The sequence below is a fragment of the Anolis sagrei genome, chromosome 1 (assembly GCF_037176765.1).
Source record: "Anolis sagrei isolate rAnoSag1 chromosome 1, rAnoSag1.mat, whole genome shotgun sequence".
Taxonomy (NCBI): domain Eukaryota; kingdom Metazoa; phylum Chordata; class Lepidosauria; order Squamata; family Dactyloidae; genus Anolis; species Anolis sagrei.
The window spans coordinates 219458252-219482624 of NC_090021.1; the positions used below are offsets into that span (position 1 = coordinate 219458252).

General features: G+C 39.6%; 1 protein-coding gene across 10 annotated transcripts in view; it reads right to left on the minus strand.

Moving 5' to 3' along the window:
* KALRN (kalirin RhoGEF kinase) overlaps positions 1–24373 on the minus strand; it is a 607994-nt gene that overhangs the window by 30414 nt on the left and 553207 nt on the right. For 9 of the 10 annotated variants that reach the window (XM_067473328.1, XM_067473327.1, XM_060774943.2 and 6 more), the window contains 13 exons: positions 23562–23695; positions 22757–22823; positions 22304–22407; positions 20928–20997; positions 19160–19246; positions 18628–18720; positions 16801–16851; positions 16611–16688; positions 14341–14526; positions 11935–12106; positions 7032–7270; positions 3263–3510; positions 204–327 (listed from right to left, as the gene is read on the minus strand). In XM_067473328.1, the coding sequence (XP_067329429.1) occupies positions 204–327; positions 3263–3510; positions 7032–7270; positions 11935–12106; positions 14341–14526; positions 16611–16688; positions 16801–16851; positions 18628–18720; positions 19160–19246; positions 20928–20997; positions 22304–22407; positions 22757–22823; positions 23562–23695 (1653 nt within the window). Of the gene's footprint in view, positions 1–203; positions 328–2355; positions 3511–7031; positions 7271–11934; positions 12107–14340; positions 14527–16610; positions 16689–16800; positions 16852–18627; positions 18721–19159; positions 19247–20927; positions 20998–22303; positions 22408–22756; positions 22824–23561; positions 23696–24373 lie in introns of those variants that run through there. The other variant, XM_060774978.2, reaches the window with a different exon arrangement.

A 24373-nucleotide genomic window follows, 5' to 3' on the forward strand; every position in this document is an offset into this window, starting at 1 on the left:
ATCTTGCATGCAAAATCCGGCCAAAATGGCTACTACTACCAAAAAGTAAAACAAATTAAAAATAAAAGCTAAAAAAGCTAAAAAACCAAAACAACAACAAAAAAAAAGCCAGACATCACCCCTTGTCCTTAGAAAGGAATGTTTCTAAGGGGGTGAAGATGAGAAGCAGTGGGCAGCGCACATCTTCAAATGGCCTTACTCACTTTAACAGAGACTTTGTTGCCCAGAATATCCTTGGGTTTACGTAGGCCATTGGCTTCAGTTTTGCCACTGTTTTCCTTTTCCGCCCGCTTTCTCATGCGCAGAGTATGCCATGAACATGACTTCCTGTTGTACCAAAAAATGCACCAATCAAATGGCATATCTTAGAAAAAAGAGGAAGGGATGTTGGAAGGCAATCAGCACACACGTTCTTGACCCCTGCAGCTCTGCTAAAGAGATGGAAGCCATTTGCAACACCTCTATTTTGGTACAAACCTTCAATTCTGAAATTCAAACTGTTCTAGAATGACTGTTTCGGTATTCTTGCCATTTGAAAAAAAAAGCATTTTCTTTAAAGGATGATGGAAGGTCTGCAGGTGAAAGCATACATTATAAATAAAATTTGCCACATGCAAGGATTTAGAAGTAGACTAAAAATTCTTCTAGTTAAAACAATGAAAGTAATGCAAGATTACAGAAGAACTATGTAGTTGGCCCACTTTTACAAAACAACACAAGGAGTATAGAAATACTGCAATTCAGCATTTGTAAGGAACACTTTCCCCCCATTTTAATGGCTCCAAAAGAAGATGAGAGAATATAATATTTTGGAAGATATTGTAAGGTAATAAGAACGTACACATTATTAAAACAAAGCTGATTAAATAGAAGAATCTGCAGATTCTCAGCTAACTGAACCAGTAACAGCAATGGGGAAACATTTTTCACTTTTGCTGATACATTTAGACCAGTCCCTAATGATGCATTCTCCAAATTTTCTTCTGCTTATTTGATACAAGCTGCACACAATTGTGTCACTGGAGTACTGTGAAACATAGGTGAGATTTAATATGAATGCTCTAGCTGACAGACAGGCTTGTGCAAATACACAGATTTATTCCAGTGACCATGCTTTTTGGAAGCAGGAAAAATCTCTGTTGAAAATTCTAAAATCCTCCATGAACCTTTATGGAAATATATCCCTATTACAGGAAATATATCCCTATTTAACAAGACTATACTGATAAGGGTTTTGCTTAATCTTAATCTCTACTTCTGTCGTGTGGACATATATGCCTGCTTTCCTCTTCCACAGCTCTATGTACTGTATATAATGTCCCACCTCATTTTGCAGTTACATATTGTTTCCTGTATGTTTGCTTCCCATACCATTTTTTTCATGCTACGATTTATTTTTATAGGTACAAATTTTAATTCCTTGTTTATCTTCTAGTAGAACACTATTATGGTCAATATGTCCATACTATAAATATCAATCCCAAATCCACACGGGCAAATCACTTAGGATACATTATAGGAAACAGAGATTGCTGCTAGGGAGAAAAAGTGTTGTTCAGCAACAGTACAATGCATTCATCAGCAGCCAGGCCAGGGGACTAATTGTTTCTTTATCTCACCTCATTTAATGACCATGCTTATTCAGCTATTTCTAAATGAAATCACATGAAAATGGCAAAATCAGCACAGGACTCCCATGAAGATAGGAGCCAAACATCTCAAAGTCTTGATAACACTTTGGAACTCTTTTGGGAGGTCTGGTATCTAATTGCTTGTTGGCCTTAAATGAAATTCAGTGTGTTATACTCACAGTCATGAATATCATAATGAACACTAAGTATGTAAGTTTCTTCTAAAACAAGACTTCCAAACATGCTTCAATCTTGTTAGGCAGAAAGTCTGTTTAGATTAAACCTCGCAGGCATCTATGCAAATGAAACTAATTATGCTAATAAAATAAAAGGTTTGTGTGTGCTGTTCCAGTATCCTGATATGACAGGGATGGACAACTTGCAACCCTTGAGATATTGATGACAACTCTGGTTATTCCTTACTGATTCTTACACTTGATCTTAGCCAAAAGGCCGAGAAGCGATTCCTTACTGATTCTTATGATGGCTGGATCTACATCTGGAAAGTAAGGAAGTTGTCCATCCTTGTTTATTACACTAGGAGCGCCAGATCTACACTGGACTACTTTCTTTTCTTTCTCTTTTTCCTTTTCTTTTGAAATGCACATTAAGTCTATGCCTCACCTCAAGTGAAATACAGCCTTTCTGAAACAACTGGACTTCGAGAAATGTGTACAAAAACCAACATTTTTGCTTAACAACTGAAGATTAAAAAACCCAACAGTTAGGATTGTACCTTCAGTATTTAATATCAAAAACATATTCTTGCATTATTTAGTCATTTCAAATTGACATATTTCAAAAAAGGGAAATAGTATTCATACATTTGTTAAATAAACAACAAAACTTTGTAAGAAAAGGAAAGAACTAAAGCGGGTCAGAAACTGGTCCTTTTAACCTTGTCAAAACATGCTCATGGTGAAAATTTATTTTACATATTTAAAATAGTACATTTAAAATTATTAGTTACATTACAGGTACAATGATGAACATTGTGATTATCCATAATATTGCACAACCTGACTTCAAATATGGATTTCTTTAAATAGTGCAAAATACTTTTTACAGGAATGTATTCCAAAGGGGGGTTTTCAAAGCATTTTTTTTTACAAAATATTACGTGAACAGAAAAAATAAAAATAAAAAATGTTACAAGCTGTACAAGAAATTGCCATAGACAACGTAAACTCTCTTCCTTGAGAAGTAGGACGCAATCCAATGCAGGGCCTGACATTTCTGGTTGACGGCTTGTTTGTGTTTTTGCTCTGTATCATTATAACCTATATATATATATATATATATATATATCTTTATCTATAAACAATTTAAACACAAGATAAATAGATGTCCAGTCCAAATCAGGTCCATTATTAGGAAATGATGGGAAAAACATAAAACATGCCTTTCAAACTGTCTATGGATGTCAACTCTTTACAAACTATAGGGGGTAAACCAAAAATTCAACAAAAACCCGACTATCCCAACATGGAAACCCCATGCTGTGTGATCAAGCAAAGTTTGTTCCAATGGCACTGTAGATTTTTTAAAAAGTAGGGAAATCCTACCATCTGGATTTTATTATTCCTCAAAAATCCATATACAGCTCCCAGGGAATCCAACACAGCACTTACTTTATGCTTCCGTCGCTATTATCTGTAGCTGATTTAGTGAGGGGAGCCAAGATATTCCCTGGGATCCATCCTTCTGCTGCTGGTGAATGGTCATTGGCAGGCTGGTACACAAGGAACATGTTCTGCTGGTTAATGGCAAGTACTTGGACCACCTCACCCTGGTTGACACAGATTTCATTCTCTTTCAGTGCATAGTAATCTTTGATGACCACCATAGAAGAGGTCCCATTGCAACCACCCAAGTCATTCTAGGAAGAAAATATACAAAGTAATAATGACAAGATTGCTATGGTACAATGACACTTTAAAATCATTACATTCAATATATCACATTTAACTGAGAACTTTGATAGGCACCAAAGGGTGGTAAGTAATTGGTGACTTTAACAGCCATAGCCATGTATGGGGCTATGCTCAGGAGGATAAAAATGGAAGGCTGTCCTCTCCTGGGCTGAACTGCACGAACTATCACTTATACATGATAGTAAGCTACTATCATCCTACAACATGGGAGATGGCACCGAGGATATAACCCGACCAATAGTATGCCAATTGTTACCAAATATACGGCCTCAGAAAGTCCGATTTCTAGAAAGTTTAAACTTCAGAAAGGCAGATTGGACTAAAATCTCATGTTAGATGAGAAGACCATATCAGTCGCCTGAGGAATATGAGCACTTTATTGAAATAGTCAAAACCTACTCACTGGCCTCTATACCAAGAGGCTGCAGAACACACGACTTTCAGGGCATAACTCCTGAAGCAGCTGCCTTGTTGGAAGACTATTACAGGCTCCACAACAAAGACTCATTTAGTGAGCAAACTCTTCAGGCAGTGCAGAGCATTTTGCCTTCCATCTCTGAAGCTAAGAATGGTGGATACAGCTGATAACAGAAATTGACATGGGCAAGAGCAGCCAGAAGGCATGGAGGATGCTGAGAGAGCTGAGCAATGATCCCTCACAAACTAATACTCATGTCAATATAAAGGCAGATGAGATAGCTCATCAATTTCTGAAGAATGGGAAACCCAACCTTGCCACCAAAGTAGGAAAGAAATCAATAGTCAGACAACCAGATAATGAGAACAACAACCTTTATGAACCTTTTACATTTACTGTATTGAACATGGCCCTCAACAAATGCAAAAATGGCAAAGCAGCTGGACTGGGTGATCTATGGATGGAGCAAATTAAGAACTTTGGCCCAAAAGCAAGGTACTGGCCACTGAACAACTGCATTGCATTCCTGTCATATCCCCAAAATCTGGAGGAAAGCAAGAGTCATTGCCATCATGAAACCAGGCAACTGATCATTATCCAAAAAGCTATAGACCAATCTCCTTGCTGTGCCATCTTTACAAAGTTCTGGAGAGACTTATTCTGCAAAGAATCATGGAAAACATTTATGATCCCACAGCAAGCTGGCTTCAGGAAAGGCAAAAGCTGCACATCACAAGTGTTGAACCTGACTTGCCACATACAAGACGGTTTTGAAAGGCAGCAAATTACAGGAGCTGTCTTCATATACCTGTAGGCAGCCTATGGCACCGTAAATCATTGCCTTATCCTGAGAAAATTTATAATATCACACAGGACTACCACCTCACCTGCCTCATAGGAAATCTGCTACATAAAGGAGCTTTTTTGTTGAATTCCAGGGCCAGAGAAGCTGAACAGGAGCGTGCTTGCTCCATTAATGTTCAACATTTACACAAATTATCAGCCACTGCCAGAAGGGACAGACAGTTTCATCTATGCTGACAATCGTGCCATTACTTCTCAAGCAGGGAGCTTTGAGATGGTTGAACAGATGCTCTCCAAAGCTTTAGGTGCTCTTACTGCGTATTACAGATAAAACCAGCTGATACCTAATCCATCTAAAACAGAGACATGTGCTTTTAACCTTAAGAACAGACAAGCTTCTCGAGCTCTGAGGATTACCTGGGAAGGAATCCCACTGGAGCACTGCAGCACACCCAAATACCTGGGAGTCACTCTGGACCGTGCTCTGAACTACAAGAAGCACTGCTTGAATATCAAGCAAAAAGTGGGCACAAGAAACAATATCATATGAAAGCTGACTGGCACAAGGACTGAGCTGCTGTCTGAAAGGACTTTTCAATTAAAATCCTAGCAAATAAGGAAGTTACAGAAGCAGCATGAACTGCAAGATTTGAGGCCTCATAAACTTTCTCAAAAGCATTTCAACCTTCTTCTGGATTCTTAAGATAATCATCTCAATTGCTTATAAATAAACATGACACTAATCCAACCATAGGAGCAGAAAAAGCAGGAGCTTAATTTCTTCATCATATCAGGCGACAATGAATAAAAGCACCTAGCAACAGCAGATATCACATTCTCCACCCCTGAATGGGGTCATTCTCCCCCCCCCTCCCCATAACCTCCATAAACAACTGGGGAAGGAAGCAACAGTATCATTGTGTCTGGCCTTAGATCTGATCTCTGGCACTGTTTCATTAGTTATGCCAGTACTCTTGCTGTTAATAGGAGACATGGGCAAATGTCGGTCCTCCAGGTGTTTTGGACTTCAACTCCCACAATTTCTAACAGCCAGTAAGCTGGCTGGGATTTCTGGGAGCTGAAGTCCAAAACCCCAGGAAGGCCGATGTTTGCCCATGCCAGATTTACAGGCAAACCCCAAGTCTTTTCCATCTTCCTTAAAAAGACCAGATCAGACACTTGCTCCACTGTCTATGGTAGTAGGCAGACAACCATAGAGAAAAACATTGAGACAGAGAATCCCTCTCTTTCTTCCTTGTCAAGAGGAAGAGAAACTGCAAAAGATGCTTGCTTGATACAATCTCAGATCTCCTCCTGAGGAGGGAGGACTCTGACAGATGATACCGAGTAGAAAGCTGTGAATTGAGCCTGTGCGCCCTTTCTCTTGATACTCTAAAATCCTTGCCATTTCAATTATTTAAATGAATTATTTAGATGAATAACTCCCAGGAAGTTTCTGCCTATCTTGGGCAGGAGGAGGAAAGTAAGAAGATCTGAAGCAGTTGTTACTTGTTACACTCACAGATCATACTCTCAGCCACAATCATTGCCCCAAAATAACCCATCTCCAGACTCTGGTCCACATCTTCTACACACCTCAAATGTGCTTCTTCCATGATCCCATACACCACCACCTCATCAGAAGAGAGGCTGTGATCGTATTCTCTGGGCATTCCCTTCAACAGAACCAGCCCCATTACGGTGATAAGAACTAAAGAGCAGATGATCTCATCAAACAGCAGCCAGAAACACTGAGATGAGTCTAGCATGTTAGAGTGGAACTATCCAGATAAGACCTTCACAGAATACAGTACAAATAGTGAAGCAAAACAGATTTAGTTGGAAAAGTGATAAAGCCCTATCCTGAAATGAGCAGAGGAAGGATGGAGCTGGGAAAATGCGACTGGCTCTCACATTTTAGGTGTTAAGATTGATTGACAGATAACCTGCTCTGCCTGTGAAGTGCGAGCAAGGAGCCAGACCCAGCTTGAAAGGCAGCCACATTGCTAAAAAATGCAAGGTGAAAAAAAATATTTCTCTTCCTGCTTGCTTGCATTTTTTTCAACAGCACCACGCATATCTCCCATAGGAGAAATAAAGACTATTACTTCTTGGATCAGCAATTACCACTTACATATTGATTAACCAGATCAGACACTTGCTCCACTGTCTATGGTAGTAGGCAGACAAATTTTAAATGATAGTGACAAATAAGGGCCAAGAAAGATAGCAAAAATGACATACCTTGCTTTGTTCATATTTTTCCCCAATCTGATGTTGCTCATGTCCGGTGCTGCCATTGGAGGTAGATATCTTCAGAGGTGGAAGAGATGGGTTACGCATGGTTGCCTTCAAAGGTTTATCAGACCCAACAGGACCTGAGGAATAGGGTCTGGTGATGGGCTGGGGTACCCTGCTGGCCTGTGGTCTCATGACAGCTGAACTGCTTTCTTTGCGTTGATACTCTATAGGAGACTGTAGTGCTAGAGCAGAATACTAACCATTAGTTTGGGCCTCCCAATTGAAATCTTGTTGTATGCCCTCATGTGAGGGACACCATGCTCCAAACAACACATTATATAGAAGGGCATTCTTACATACATTTTAGGCACAAAATAGGAAGACAATGAAAATTCTTGTTATGAAATAGGGAGGAAATATTAGGTAGTGTTATTTGAGCAAATACAGGACCACATTCAATGCTATAGCTTTGGACCTTTCAGGGCTCAGTGTGACATCTGCCAACTCCCACATCAGGGTGATGATAGCAATAATCTGGAAGAGTCATGCTTCTCCAAAACTTGTGGAGCATTTTAATTCTACTTGAATTTATAAAGAAGCTCTCATTACTCATTTTTCTTATATAAAGTTCAAATACTGCTACATGAAATAGGCAAAAAAACCCCACACAAATCAAAACACAGAATTCCAGTTTTTCAATAAGAATAAAAAAATGAAGCAACACTTCCAAAAACCATTTCTATGCATGTTTATCACCTACTTGCACATATTTATAGGTTTTACAGCAAGTTACATAGCATAAATAAAATTCTCCATCTTTTGTCCAGGATGCAAGTCTACTATATATTGATCAGTATATTGGCCACAGTGGTCCACGCGCTTGTTACATCCCAAATAGACTACTGCAACATGCTCTTTGTGGGGTTGCCTTTGAAGACTGTTCAGAAGCTTCAAGTGGTCCAATGGATGGAAGCCAGATTCCTCACCGGAGCGGCATATAGGGAGCATACAACCCCCTTGTTGCATCAGCTCCACTGGCTGCCTGTCTGCTATCAGCACAATTCATAGTGATGGCTTTAGTCTATAAAGCCCTAAACGATTCTGGCCCAGCTTACCTGTCCAAATGCATCTCCCTTTACGAATCAACTCAGACATTAAGATTGTCTGGGGAGGCCCTGTCCTCGGTCCTACCTCTTTCGCAAGAGTGACTGATGGGGACGAGAGATAGGGCTTTCTCAGTGGTTTGACGAAAATGACATCGAGATCCAACAGCTAATCAACAAGAAAAGGAAAGCCTTCCAAACATGGCAGAGAGACATCAACTGTGCTGCTAAGAAAAAGATCTACGCCAGTGCAAAAGCTGAGGTCCAAAGAAGGACAAGAGAACTCAAGAACATCTGGTGGACAAAGAAGGCTGAAGAAATCCAACACCTGGCAGATACCCATAATGCTCAAGGATTTTTCAAAGCCACAAAGGTCATCTATGGGCCAAGAAACCATGGCATACAGCCTCTACGCTCATCAGACGGAACCAAACTCCTGAAGGACCAAAAGTCAATTGCACTACGTTGGAAAGAACACTACCAAAGCCTCCTAAACCGCAGCTCCAGTGTGGCCGAAGAGGTCCTCTCACAAATCCCGCAACAACAAACCAGGGATGAGCTTGCAGCACTGCCTAGTTTGGAAGAAGTCAGCAATGCCATCAGCCAACAAAAGAACAACAAAGCCAGCGGACCGGATGGGATCCCTGCTGAAATCTTTAAAGAGGGAGGACCTGCGCTGACACACCAACTCCACCAGCTCATAGAAAAAGTGTGGGTGACCGAGAAAATCCCAGCAGACTTCAAGGATGCCACCATCATCACCCTCTTCAAAAAAGGGGAAAGAACAGACTGCGGAAACTATCGAGGTATCTCCCTTCTAACCTCTGCTGGAAAAATCCTCGCAAGAATCCTTGCAAACCGCCTTCTGCCCCTCTCAGAAGACACTCTCCCAGAATCCCAGAACGGCTTCCGCCCCTCCAGAGGAACTGTGGACATGATCTTCACTGCACGACAGCTCCAAGAAAAATGCAGAGAACAAAATCAACCTCTGTACATGGCATTCATCGACCTTGCAAAGGCATTCGACACAGTGAATCGCAGCGCTCTCTGGACCATCCTCCACAAAATCGGGTGCCCAAGCAAATTCGTGAACATCCTGCGGCTCCTCCACGATGACATGATGCCAACAGTCTTGGACAGCAATGGCTCCCAAAGTGACCCATTTAAGGTGGAATCGGGTGTCAAACAGGGATGTGTTATTGCCCCAACTTTATTCTCCATCTTCATCGCCATGATACTTCACCTTGTTGATGGGAAGCTTCCCACCGGAGTGGAAATCATCTATCGGACAGACGGCAAGCTATTCAACCTCAGCAGACTGAAAGCCAAAACCAAGGTCACAACAACATCTGTTATAGAACTCCAGTATGCTGATGACAATGTCGTCTGTGCACATACAGAAGAAGATCTACAAGCCACTCTCAACACCTTTGCAGAAGCATACACAAAGCTTGGCCTGTCACTGAACATCGAGAAAACCAAAGTGCTGTTCCAGCAGTCACCAGCCGTCCCCTCTCCAATGCCAGAGATACAGCTTAATGGTGTAACATTAGAAAATGTCGACTATTTCCGCTACCTTGGCAGCCACCTCTCCACCAAAGTCAACATCGACGCCGAAATACAACACCGCCTGAGCTCTGCAAGTGCAGCATTTTCCCGAATGAAGCAGAGAGTTTTTGAGGACCGGGACATCCGTAGGGATACCAAGGTGCTTGTCTATAAAGCTATTGTCCTCCCAACCCTGCTATATGCCTGTGAGACGTGGACTGTCTACAGACGTCACATGCAGCTCCTGGAACGATTCCATCAGCGCTGCCTCCGGAAAATCCTGCAAATCTCCTGGGAAGACAGGCGGACAAACATCAGCGTGCTGGAAGAAGCAAAGACCACCAGCATTGAAGCGATGGTCCTCCAACATCAACTCCGCTGGACAGGCCACGTTGTCCGGATGCCTGACCACCGTCTCCCAAAGCAGTTGCTCTACTCCGAACTCAAGAACAGAAAACGGAATGTTGGTGGGCAGGAAAAGAGATTTAAAGATGGGCTCAAAGCCAACCTTAAAAACTCTGGCATAGACACTGAGAACTGGGAGGCCCTGGCCCTTGAGCGCTCCAGCTGGAGGTCAGCTGTGACCAGCAGTGCTGCAGAATTCGAGGAGGCACGAGTGGAGGGTGAAAGAGAGAAACGTGCCAGGAGGAAGGCGCGTCAAGCCAACCCCGACTGGGACCGCCTTCCACCTGGAAACTAATGCCCTCACTGCGGAAGAAGATGCAGAGCAAGAATAGGGCTCCACAGCCACCTACGGACCCACAAGGAAACCCATGATGGAAGACCATCTTACTCGTCCAACGAGGGATCGCCTAAGTAAGTAAGTTTCTCAGTGGTGGCTATGGAACTCCCTCCCCATCAAAATCACTCAGCTCCTTCCCTCCTGACCTCCAGAAAGCATGTAAAAACATGGCATTGCAACCAAGACTTTTGCCAATAGTGCAGTACAATAAGTGACGATGGAAATATACAATGACAATTATAACAGCTTTGTGACTATGATCTCAGATTGCTTGGTTTTAATAATGTTTTTTAATCTTTATTTGATTTTAAATGCATGTTTTAATGTATATGTTTATTTCATGTCTGTTGTGTATATGGCATCAAATTGTTGCCTTTATAAGGCCACTCAGAGTCTCCTTCAGGGTTGACAAGGGCAGGGTATAAATAGTGTAAATAAATAAATTTACAGTATTTGAAAAGAATGTGGGGAGACTAGTATCCCATGTATAAAGACACTCTCAGCCCACCTATCCTCTTATTTTTCAGGGCTGTTTTAACAGTTTTAACTGTATTTATATGTTTTAATTGTTTTATTGCTTAAGATGATGTATTTATATTTTTGTATTGCAACATAACATTGAAATTACAAAACTGCAAGCTGCTCGGGGTGAGATAGAGCGGGGTAGAAACATAGTAAATAAATAAATAAATCCTAACAGGAGTCTCTTTCTTCAAGCAGAGAAAGAGATATCCTGGACATGTTATTGCTGGACAATGAAATCAGTTGTATGAAAGAGATACAGAAAGAAGAATAGGTAAAATGATAAAATGAGAAAGTAAAATGTTTACTGATAATAAATCAGCATTTGCTAAACAGGCCGATTTTCGTTGTAATGAAGAATGAAACAATTTTTGCAGTCTACTGTTGCTACACATTGCTGTTGACAGATTTGTGAAAATGTCTAGGTGGTGTTCAAAAACCATTTATGGTTGCCAAATTTTTCATGACCTCAAGACTGAGCTAAGGGGACCCCATTTGGGGTCTGGGCCCAATTTAAAAAGCAGTGGATTACACTTGGTGCTACAGTAAAGGATATCTTATGAGAAAAAAATGATCCATCCTAAATGGTAGTTACGATAAGTTACTTTTTGTAACTGATTTTTTATATTCATCCACATTGTTTTAAATAGGGGTAGTTGTTGACATAAAAGTATACCATTCTAAATTCTATAGATGATGGAGCATCAGCTGAAGTCTGGCTAGGTTACTTTGAAAAAGAAAGCGGGAGAAACTGTTTGAGCTTTTTTTAAAAATGGATTTTTTCTTCAACACACACCACTTTTTCCTCTTGTTACACCTCATATATGTGGAAGATGGCAGCAGTTTTGGGAGCATAACCAAGATGGATAAGGCCAATAAAAGTAATACTATGTGGAAGTAGGATTGAGGTTGCATGCAAAATAAGGTTGCATGCAGAGCTCACCACAAAGCCTTTGGACTTTAGTGCAAGTTCCAGAGAAGAAGTACCTACCATTTAAGAAGTCCCTCTGTGTGTCCAACACTTGATTGATGTCCTGCACCCAAGCTTGCTGGATTTCAGGATTGGCTGCCTGCAAGACGAGCCTTTCTGATGTTTCTCGACTCATGAGAGCAAATTTGCAAGGATCATTGTCCACATTTTCTTCAAGGATTAGGTATGTCATCTGAATGCATATAGAAGAAAGCTCACTGTCAGCTCAAGGGAATCAAAGATTACTTTCAGGTCAATCATGCTGCAGGGAACAACAATCTGAGGGACAGCACAGTTAGGTCTGCCTTTCTAAATAAGGGATTCTCGAGAAGTCTAACATATCAGAAAATAATATTTGGCTTTCAGTTTGGTTCTACGACTATTATGCCAAGTACATTCAATAACTGCTGAATTATCCTTGAATTACTGCAATCTTTAAAAATGCAATGCCATTACAGTGAGATCTGCTACTAATTAGCAAAACACAAATGGCTGTACAATAAGGTCTTTCAAAATGAAATTGCTTTCTTGGCATCTTGCCAGCTAATGAGCATCAACAGAATATTGCGCTTCTCTAAGAGGAAGACTATTGAATGATTTGCTCAATCACTGTGCTTCTTGAGCTTTATTTTGTGGAATGTTTAGCCTGTTTAGCTACATCATGCCTGCACAACTTGGAAGTAGTAAGGGCCTGAAATGAAAATAGGTGAAACCACTTTGGGCTGCAGATAGGTTTTCAGTATTAATGAATAAACGATTACGCAAATAAACCATATTATAAAAATGAAGTTTCAATTAATATCAATTAATTTAACTTATTGTGTAAGATTTCTATTTATTATGAAATCACATTAATATGAAAAAATCACTAACTAAATGTAAACAGTAAGAAAATCTGAAAAAAATGCTTTCAAGCTTGTATTACTAAGCAGTCATAATGCTAACAATTAGTATTACTAATAATTAGTATCAGAAAATGCATGCCCAAACAATGCCAGGAACGTAAGCTAGTTAGTAATAAATGATTGTCTTCAGTGAGCCACATTATCTCAGTCTTGAGTCACACTCTGTGCCTCAGAGAAAAGTGCAGACAAACTCTACTTTCAGCATTATTGGCTGGCACTGAACAATAAAACCATTTCAATCCAATTGCCATGTATAGGTTTTTCAATCAGACATTGCTCCTTTCCCACCAAATCCAAAATGTAAGCCTATAAGATGCAGGCTGAATTAGATTGTCCCTCCACATGCTTAAGAAAAGTACTCTGTTTCAGCACTTAAACTTTCAAAGGAGACACCACCTTTTTAAAATCACTACTTTCCAGGGAAACATCACCCTCTTTAATTCACTTCTTTCCAGGGAGGTAAGTACAGCTGTCAAATCCTGGCAAGGGTGGAGTTAAGGACTGGGAAAGGGAGAGGGTGCTGTTAACATCTGCTGAGAGGAGCTCTGATGAGACGTCACAGGAAAATTCAAGGCTGACCAAACTCCCAGTATAGCAGTCAAACTCCCAATAACTTTCCTCTAAAAGACGATGCCCAGAGCCTCCACAGACTGCAAGGAAGTCATTTATGGGCCGCATCAAGGCCATGAGCCCTATGTTGTACAGGCCTGAGCTAATAAATAGTTCATAGTTTTCACAACATTGTCCTTAAAGCTTTGCTGTTTGACATGGGTAAACAAGGAGATATGGGTACTGAAAAAGACTGTGCCCCTGCCTTGCTTCCTTATTATTTCAAATTCTTTCTCACAAAGTAGCTTTTTTATGCACAACCAGGAAGATGTGGGGATAATTATACACATATCTGCATGTACCAGGAAGTTCAGCTCTTCAGTGGTTTTGCATTTGTATGCTTATCAAATACCTATTTGTAGCCCCCTCTTAGACCATGCAGCTGTGTAAGGAACACTTGCATAACACACACACACACACACACACACACACACACACACACACACACATACTTTCTCCTGTAGTTAACCACAGCTGAAATTGCAAAGGAAAACAGGAAACGTTCTCAGAGTGAGGGCAGGCACTTGGTCCACCTCACTCAGTACTTGGACTGGCATTGGCCTTTCAAAATTTAAGCCTGATTCTTTCTTAGTCCTGCCTTGGAACCATTCTATTTCCATGTGACTTCATATCCAGATATGAAAGTGAAGCTCAACCCCACTTAGTTTCCAAAGACAGAAGAGATCGAGGCATGCTCAGGGTGGTAGAGTGATTCTCAATATTAGGAAACAAATGACAGGGGAAAATCATAAAACTGATTATTTTCTCTCACACTCTCTTGCAATAAAGCAGCCGAAACCTACTATACCATGTGGTATTCCATAAACGAAAGGCAAGAACAAAAGTGCAGTTACTCTGAAAGGAAATGCATTTCCCTACTTAATCATCACCACAAATCCTTAGTAAGTCTTACCTTTATGCTTCGTTTAAATAGGTACCCAGGAGTAAGAGAGCCTTTCCTAAGTAGTTCACTAAAGATGACTATTTGCTCAAAGAGGAAAACTCTGCGCTCCTTTGGTCGAGATAGCCCTCCAGAATCCTGTTCTGTTACATAGAAAGTATCCTGCTGCAATAACTTCCCTTGGGCTGCCAGTTTGCCCTGAGACAGATAAGAAAGCAAACAAAGTTAATATGGGGAGAAGAAGGGCATTTATTTATTCAGCTAATTGGTTGTCATATAGCAAATTGTTCTGACAGAAGCACACATAAATTAGAGATAAGGTGTAGCTAAAATCCAATTAAGTCTTTATTTTAAAAAGCAGTAAAAAGTAATTTAAAACCAGCTAAAACAAGACTTTAACTGGCATATTTAAATATATGATTTTTTAAAAGTAGGGCACCAGGTGAGCTTTTCTGGGGAACCGGGAGCTATGACTGAGTCCCCTTCTACTCTGCTATATAATCCAAATGACCAAAGCAGAGAATCCAGATTATCTGCTTTGAACTGGATTATATGACTCTACACTGTCATATAATCCAGTTCAAAGCAGATAATCTGGATTTTATATGGCCTAAGAGGTTCTGTTTGTGAATAGTAACCCATAGCACCTCTGTATGTGAAGGCTCTAAAGCGACTCTCAGGCTATGGAATGCAAAAAAGAGTCTTTGAGATACCGTCGTCCAAGCTGTGAAGACATAATATACCAATCTTATCATATTATCAGATTTTGGGGTGTGAGAAATTAGTGCTTGTTCAGATACTAAGATTCATTATATAGTGTTCAGTACTATATGTTCATGTAGACATATTCACCTTGCTGAATATCTCTACATAAACATGGACATGGATTTAAAAGGTAAAGGTAAAGATTTCCCGACATTAAGTCTAGTTGTGTCTGACTCTGGGGGGTGGTGCTCATCTCCATTTCTAAGCCAAAGAGCCTAGGTCATGTAGTCGGCATGACTTCATGGAGCGCCACTGGAGCGGTACCTATTGATCTACTCACATTTGCATGTTTTTGAATGGTTAGGTTGGCAGAAGCTGGGGCTAAAAGCGAGAGCTCAGCCCGCCCCCCAGTTTCAAACCACTGATCTTTCAGTCAGTAAGTTGAGCAGCTCAGTGGTTTAACCTGCTGCACCACCAGGGACTCCATGGACATGGAATTATTTCTGGCATATTATATACATATAGTTGGCCTTCTCTATCCATGGATTCAATCATGTATGGCTTGAAATTTTTTTAAATCCAAAAAATAAATCTTGATTTTGCCACTTTGTATAAGAAAAAACAAAAAGAACAGAAGGAGCACAGCATGCACACTTATCACACAGTATATTCGCTATATGTGTGGCAAGAGCGTATGACAGAAGATCCACCTACATTTAAGATGTTCACACTGATCAGTCTCTCAAGCAGATGTCTGTGTCAAATTAACTCAAAATGGATGTCGGCACAGCATCAGCTTGCTATATGGAATGCAGGAAATGAGGCAGATTACATGAAATGGGACAATTTTTATATGAGGCAATGATGTCTCTCAGGTGAACCACTGCGTTTGTGTGTATATGTGTGTGCTTTCAAATATAAACCATATTTTTAAGGGAGAAAGATTGAGGCTATTTTAAAACACACTATTTGAGGACACATCTTTTTGGGCTAAGAACTTGTTTATCAAGTAAACATTTGGAAGCCATCCTGGGTCTCATCTCAAAAGAAATAAGGGCTACATTGAAGGTTTAGCACCGCTGGTAAATCATCAGCAACTATAAGATCTATCAACTGAAAGGTTGCAAGTTTGAACACCAGGTCGGCGTGAGCGGCTGACCGTCAGACCTGCTCACTGTTTACCTAAGCAATTCGAAAACAGCTTTAGCTGTAATTAGCAAAATTAGATACTGCTAAAGCTGGGGAAGTGTTTTACAATGCCATAAAGAAAAAGATCTAAAAATGCTGGAATAAGGAAGTCCCGACGGCTCTTCGTCATAGAGGATGGAGCAACAGCACCCCCTGTGGACTCAAGCCCAACTGTCCATGGCATCGACACAACACCTCCTTCTGTTCTGTCTGTGTACTGTCTATACAAACGGCATTGAATGTTTGCCATGTATGTGTACTTGTGATCCACCCTGAGTCCCCTTCATGGTGAGAAGGGCGTAATATAAATAAAGTGCTATTATTATTATTATTATTATTATTAATAATAATAATAATAAACAAACAAATAAGCTAGCATGAGTATTTACCTCAAAGCCCTGAAGACGGCCCAGGTTCATCATGTCATTGCAGCGTTTAGGAACAAGGCACATCAAGTCAACAGCTTTCTATCAGAGACAGGAAAAAAGGAGGTGGTTCATAACAGAACTAAAATCATTATGGAGTAATCTGTAATCACAGTTTAAAACTAAAACAGAAAAAACAATGGATAAAACATACCTCTATTTCTGAACACTCTAATCCAGCCTTTTCACTGTATTTCAGAAAGTCCTACAGGAAAGGAAAACATTCTCAGAAACATGACTAAAAAGTATGTCACTTACATTTGTATGTAGTATCTGCTTCTAGCCATTAGAGGTCAGTCTTTGAGTCTATGCTGTGGACCTCTCCACTGGTGTCATTGGGAAAGACAGCCTTTGTGGTCCCTTCAAACCCTTTAAGGTTGAAATACTGAACCAACCCCTTATTAGAGTTAACAACTGAAATGAAAATTTAAACTGAATCAAAGAGTTGGGTTTATGTTCTGGCATATCATTTTTTTGGTTTTATTAAAATAACGATCTCTCACTATTTCTCACAAGATTTCAGGGTAGCATGAGAATAAGTCAATTTCAACAGTTATTTATTTATTTATCCTATCAGAAACAAACCAAGGGTACAGTTATACTGTATTTAAAGAACAAAGTTGCTATAAGAAGGTCCTCCGCTGTGCATGTGGTAGGGCTCAGGCTGCATTATAGTAAGTGGTCTGTAGTTTGCTCTTCTCAACACTCGCATGTTGTGGACTCCATTTTGTGGCCCCATTTTTTTTAAGGTTGGCTCTGTATCTCGTGGTGCCAGAGCCTGTTTAATGCCTTCCAAGTCGCCCAGTCTTCTGTGTGCCCAGGGGGAAGTCTCTCATCCTTTATCAGCCATAGGTTGAGGTTCAAAGTTTTAGCCTGCCACTTTTGAACTCTTGCTTACTGAGTTCCTGAGAGTATCTCTGTAGATCTTAGAAAACTATTTCTTGATTTAAGGCATCGGCATGCTGGCTGATATTTGAACTGGGGATGGGCTGGAGATGTCACTGCCTTGGTCCTTTCATTATTGGTTGCTACTTCCCGGCAGATGTCAGGTGGTGCAATACTGGCTAAATAGTATAATTTATCCAGTGGTGCAGGGCATAGACATCCTGTGATAATGCAGCATGTCTCATTAAGAGCCACATCCACTGTTTTAGCATGATGAGACGTGTTCCACTCTGGGCATGTGTACTAGGCAGCAGAGTAACAAAGCGCAAGGGCAGATGTCTTCAAATGACTTGCAACATTTCAACAGTTCAAAGCAATATAGTATTAAAATACAAATGAAGAGATTTAAACATATTATGTTCGAACCAATTTATGGTCGTACTTGGAGAAAAAACAATCAGGCCCCAAAGGTTTAATAAGAAGGCATATTTTAACTTGGGGACCAAATGAAGCCCACACCACCCAATTGGTCTCTAAGGGAAGGGCATATCACAATTGGGGAACCATCTTTCAAAATGCTCACACAGGTTAGAGACAGAGGAGGACCATTCCAGCTAATCATAAGGGTAAGATACACAAAGGGAGACCATCAAATATCCCAGTTCCAAGCCATTTGGGGCCTTGAATGTCATAACCAGACACTTAAATTCAACCCAGAAGCAAACTTGCCTCTAAACAAGTGGTTCTCAGGTTTTGGTCCTGCAGGGTTTTTGGACTTCAGATCCCAGAATTCCTGATTGTTGGCCAACCTGGTTGGGGCTTCTGAGAGTTGAAGTCCCAAACACCAGGAGAAACAAAGTTTGGGAATGACTGCTATAACCTGATGTGACATTTTTATTATGTGATTCCCATCAGTTACTACTACTGGAGCATTTTGCACACTGCAGCTTCCAAACTAGTCCTTATATTCAAGGGAAGCACCATATAAGGCAGAATCAAAGGGTTTGATGCAGTACAAAAAACCCAAAGAAACCCCAAATGTACAAACCTAGGCCATGTTTCTGCTAGAGCATATATTAAGAGTACTATATTTTACCTTGAGTAGCAGCTGGTACTTGGTTATTCTTTGAATGGGTTTTATTAAGAAGTCACTAAGAGTTAGCCGCTGGTTTATTTCTTGCTGTATCTCCTATGAAATGAAAAAAAGGCATTATCAAGGCTATAATAAGAAAAATATATGTATATCCTGTCTTTCTTTCAAAGACTAAGCATGGCCACAAGTGGCAGGCATAAAGGTTTTTTTAATCCCTCATATTTGCATGTATACACTTTACAGATCCGGTAAGACAGCTATTAGAAGAATGGATGTCACAAAATAAGAAAATAAAGGTACAGAGACCTATTAGTCACAAATTAACAGGGAGTCAGGTGGGGCAGAGCAGCAGGAAGAGATTGCTAAATATGATGCTATGCATGCAGAAATAGGGAGGAAAGAAGGGTAAAGCCAACAATCCAAGAAAGGAGATCTTGGCTAGCACGGTTATAGCAAAACACATGTATAAATATGGGAGGAGAACAGCCATTCTGCAGCATGAATGAAGCATCCTGTGAAGAAGGCCAAATCTTACCTCAAAATACACTCCACATTCTGCTACGATATATTCAGATTTTGGTTTGTTTTGACAGTACACCACATACATGTGTAATCGCCTCTCCTGTGAAAGCAAAATTTACACAGCTGTTACAGATTAAAGCCAACAACAACTTTTAGTACTGAATGAAGAGCAGTAAAAAGCAAATGTAGCTGTTCTCATCAGCAGAAGGTGCTTGGAGAGAGAGCATGCACTTTCCTCAATTCCATTCCACCTTGTCTACTGTTATCAGAAGACTGGGAGATAGCCACCAAACCCATGATTTTGTTGTCAGAAAGTCAGTAACTTCTGATTTATGGTAGTGCTAGAATGAATCTATCATAGGGTTTTGCTTCTGCCTTCCTTTGAAGCTGGGAGTGTGCCTTGTCCAAGGTCACCCAATGTGCTTCTATAGTCAAGAGGGAATTTAATCCCTGGTTTGCAGAGTCCAATTTTGAAACCACTACACCACTCTGGCCCTCTATCAGTACTATCTTTTTTATGGAAAAAAGAAAGCAGGAGATAGTAAAGCCCACAAATATAAGCCTGAGAAAATATTTTCAAGGATGGTAATGTTAGCAGCTGGCATTAGCATTATTATATATTACCACCACCATCAGAGACCGACCGTATGCCTCTGAAGATTAGTTGCTAAGGAACATAAGTAGGCAGACGCTACCTGCCCTCATGTCTTTCCTACAGGCATCAGCATTGCCAATGTATGAATACAATGATGAACGAGATAAGTGTTTGATCAGATCCATCAGCTACATACAGATATCCCTGGCAGGTTCATAAAATTCCTCTAACTCCAGGTCTTCAGCTTCCAATGAGCTAATTTACAGCCTCCAGTCTTACAGGTCCCTAAATTACTGTTAATTCCTTAATGACTTGCCTAAAGCTAGCCAGCAAGTACATGAGTGATGTGGGATGTAAATCTGGATTCAGGCCCATCTCGCAATTACTTTTAATTTTAAACAAAACTATCTGTACATGGTTTTGCAATGACATGTATTTTAAAAAAGAACTTTACCACTGAGTGAAAATTATTGGAAGCTGTCGTATAGCTTTCAACCCATTGAGGTTTACATTTATTTCATCATAATGCTTTCCTCAAAGAAATGCAAACTAAATGCAAAGGCTAGAAAGTAAGAAACTACATTGTGCACTTTGGAAGAGGGATATATCTTTCAAGTCATGTCACTAGAAAGGGCCAGGTAAAACATACAATAGGTAAAATTTTCCCTTGACATTAAGCCTAGTCATGTCTGACTCTGGGGGGTGGTGCTCATCTCCATTTCTAAGCCAAAGAGCCTGTGTTGTCTGTAGACACCTCCAAGGTAATGTGGCCAGCATGACTGCATGGAGTGCCGTTGCCTTCCCACAGAAGCAGTTCCTATTTATCTACTCACACTTGCATGTTTTTGAACTGCTAGGTTGGCAGAAGGTGGGCCTAGGTGCGAGAGCTCACCCCGCTCCCAAAAACCTTTCAGTCAACAAGTTCAGCAGCTCAGGGGTTTAAACTGCTGCACCACCAAGGGGCAGGGTTATATTCAGGTAAACTTACCTTTATTTTCTTTTAAATAACCACCCAAAAATACACGTACTCTACACCTACACATGCACATGGTGTTGTGGCTCGAGGAAAATCAGGACACTGTGATCTATCATTTGAGTCCTTATTTTGTACCCTTTTCATGAGAATATCATAAGGACATCACAACAAGGATAGATTTAAGAGCTTTTTTCATGAAATGGGACTCACGTGTTTGATGAAGAGCTGTGCTAAACGATCATGTTCCTGAAGGCACTTTTCCAGTTCAGCAAGAAAAAAACTATAATGAAAAAATAACAGACAGATGTAGGATTGCCCCTGAATTTTCTATTGAATCATAACTATTCTATAGCTGATAGAAGCAATATGGTAGATGTTTTCTGAAGATAGGAAGTTTGAAACTCAGCGCTCAATCACTTTCAATATAAAGGATCCACTGTGAGCTCTGAGGCAAATTAAGATCCACATGTAAAGACAAATCTGTGAATACCAAACTGTTGGATATAACTAATTTCAGAGTGGTCCATTTCAGAATATACCTGAGGCGTTGCCTTGATACTTGTAAGAGACGTATCTTGAATTCTAACAGATGTTCATAATTATCTATTGTGGCAAATGAAACTACACTTTTATGGCCACTTGTTAAATCGCACTACTTTGAATGAATGGGAAATAAGGGAAAGAGAAGTGGTTCAAGTCAAATAAATATACTGTATATACTCAAGTATGAGCTTTTCAATCCTTTTTTCACACTGAAAAAGTCCCCCTCAGCTTATACTCGAGTCAAAATTATTTATCATTTTACTCTTTAATTATGATTATATTCATTACATTTATTATCTTTATTTATTATTATTTTACTGACACAAAAACACAGTATGACACAGCAAGCGAGATATATATATGCTCGATTTCGTATCACAAGTCGAACACTTCATAAGCGTTTAGGACTGTGTGATGTATCTTCAAACAATGTGCACAGATCCAAGTAAGGTGGCTATTATTATTATTATTATTATTATTATTATTATTATTATTATTATTTTGCTCTATTATTATTACAGTTATTATTTTACTCCATTTATTATTATTACACTTATTATTTTACTCTATTTATTATTGTTATTATTACATTTACATTATTACTATTTTTATTACATTTATTATTTTACTCTCTTTTTTATTGGCAGGATATGTAATCACATTTACACTGAAGAAGGTTAGAATAATGGTTGGACAGTCTTATCTTAAATGACAGTTTTCTGTTAATATTCAAAAACATTCAACCTACTGATGCTTTAGTTAATGTAATTTTATTGGTATCTATTTTTATTTTGTAATTTACCAGTAGCTGCTGCATTTCCCATCCTCGGCTTATATTTATTTTATTTATTTACAGTATTTATATACCACCTTTCTCACCCCTGGGGGGACTCAAAGCGGTATACTGGAGTCAATACGTTTTCCCAGTGTGGTAAAATTAGGTGCCTTGGCTCTTTGGGTCGGCTTATACTTGAGTATATACGGTACCTTAGTAAATCTTGTGAATTTTAGCAGTAGTCATTTAAAATGGACTCTAGACTTACTCTTTGTGCCAGTCATATATCTGGTGAATGTTTCCAAATACAATCTTGTCTTTTCCTTTCATGTCATCAGGAACACCTTTTTCTTCTATTCTTTTCATAAATCCCTTTAAGCAGAAAATCAGAGATGATATTAATTAATTGATTTTTAAGGCTGCAGTAACAGGGACTTAAAAATTCTGAGCATACTGGATGCTGTGAATTTTTTTTTAAAAAAAAAACAAAGTTCACATTCCATTTACAACTTAAAAGATTCATTTACACACATATACGTAGCAAGTTAAAACTGGGGTCATAGAGTTTTAGGCTTTTGAATATATTTCTTGTGCCTCAAAGGGCAGATGAAGTTATCAATTTTTCAATCCCCAAAGAGCAAAGATCACAGTGTTACTGAAGAGCTATTCAATTTGAAAAGCCACAGTTAAAATATATCCAGTCTAATTTGTTTTAACTCACCTCCACCACAATTCCTAAGTCTTTGACGTAATCTTTCTCTGTCTGCACTAGTTCATTTAGAACAAACCTGGAAGTCCAAAGAGATGTAAGTTGTAGCAGCAAGGCACAGATATCTAGGAGTTCTTTCTTTCCACTAGAATATTCTTTATTGCCATTGCACTCCCTTCTGGACCTCAAAACTTATTTAGAAACAATACATAGGTCATCTTTTATCTAGCTGCTGAACAAATCTATACTGAAACCAGGGTGATATCAGGACAATTCTGATTGATTAAAATGGGCAGTTATAATACAGCAAGGAGCTGTATCATGTTAATGTGTTGTCGAAGGTTTTCATAGCTGGAATCACTGTGCTGCTGTGAGTTTTCTGGGCTGTATGGCCATGTTCCAGAAGCATTCTCTTCTGATGATGTGGATGAAACTCATAGTAACTCATAGTAACCCACCGTAATACTCATAGTAACCCACCGTACCATGTTACTTGCCCATCAGAAAGAGATCTGAATAGGCTAAAGTTATCCTATCATCCTACAGACGTGGAATACAAGAGAAAAAGGGATAGTAACATGGTAAACAATGACTCAAAACCAACGTAGCACTTGTCTTCTTCCATTTTTCATCACATATATAAAACCAGATAGTCTTAAAGGTGTGCCTACATTCCTTCCCTTCCCTCTTATGACCCTGAGAAAATACCCAAAAAGAACTACGACCCACTAGTCTCAACTGTATATATAACAGCATTTTTTAACTTTCCAGGTATAATTTTTCATTTCCTATTCGCAGTACAAACCAATTAACTTACATCCTGCCTCTCATAGCTTTGGCTTTTTGTTCCTCTTCAAGGTTTCTTGAAGGAGGAGTTGAAGGTGTCACATTTTCATTCAAGCATCCAGTGGTGTCTTTCAAGGTTCCTCGGTAGGAGCCTCCTTCTAAAGTCTTCCGAATAACAAAAACAAAAAAACAAGATGCTGAATTAATTACGAAAATATTAAGCAATATAGTGATCTTGATTTTCAGGTATTTTAACTTTGTAATCACTACTGAGGAAGAAAAAAATCAATTCCTGTCTAAGTATATCCCACAACCACCTACTATTCCCCCACCCCAATATTAACTGACTGTAGGCAGCAGAATATAACTGTTACTACTCCATACTCCATTGTGCTTCCTTAAAATATTCGGAAACCCTCATAAACTAAGGTTAAATTCAGGATTCATATCAATCCCTCACATTATCTGGAAGTGAATTTCACTAAAGTCTGAGTGTACTATACTGCATACAATAACACTTTAAGCCATTTCTATGTTTGTTTCTGCATCTGATCTATAGGTCTACTTGGCAGTACTTTTAGTCCAAATAAGCAAGGATGCATCATTACTCTGGATTATTCAACACAAAATGGTACCTGATTGTTAATGCACACCTCCAGTTGTGTGTTTCATAGACACATGCAAGCTAACTGTGGGTAGAATCTTTCTTGGTGACTTGCACCAGTATAATGCTCCATTACCCCAGTAGGAGGTTTTCTGAAACTGTGTGCAGAAACACCAGGCAGTGGAGAGATCGAAGAGAAAGCTGTCCATTATCAGAAAAACCGTCCCTGGCAGCTTCTG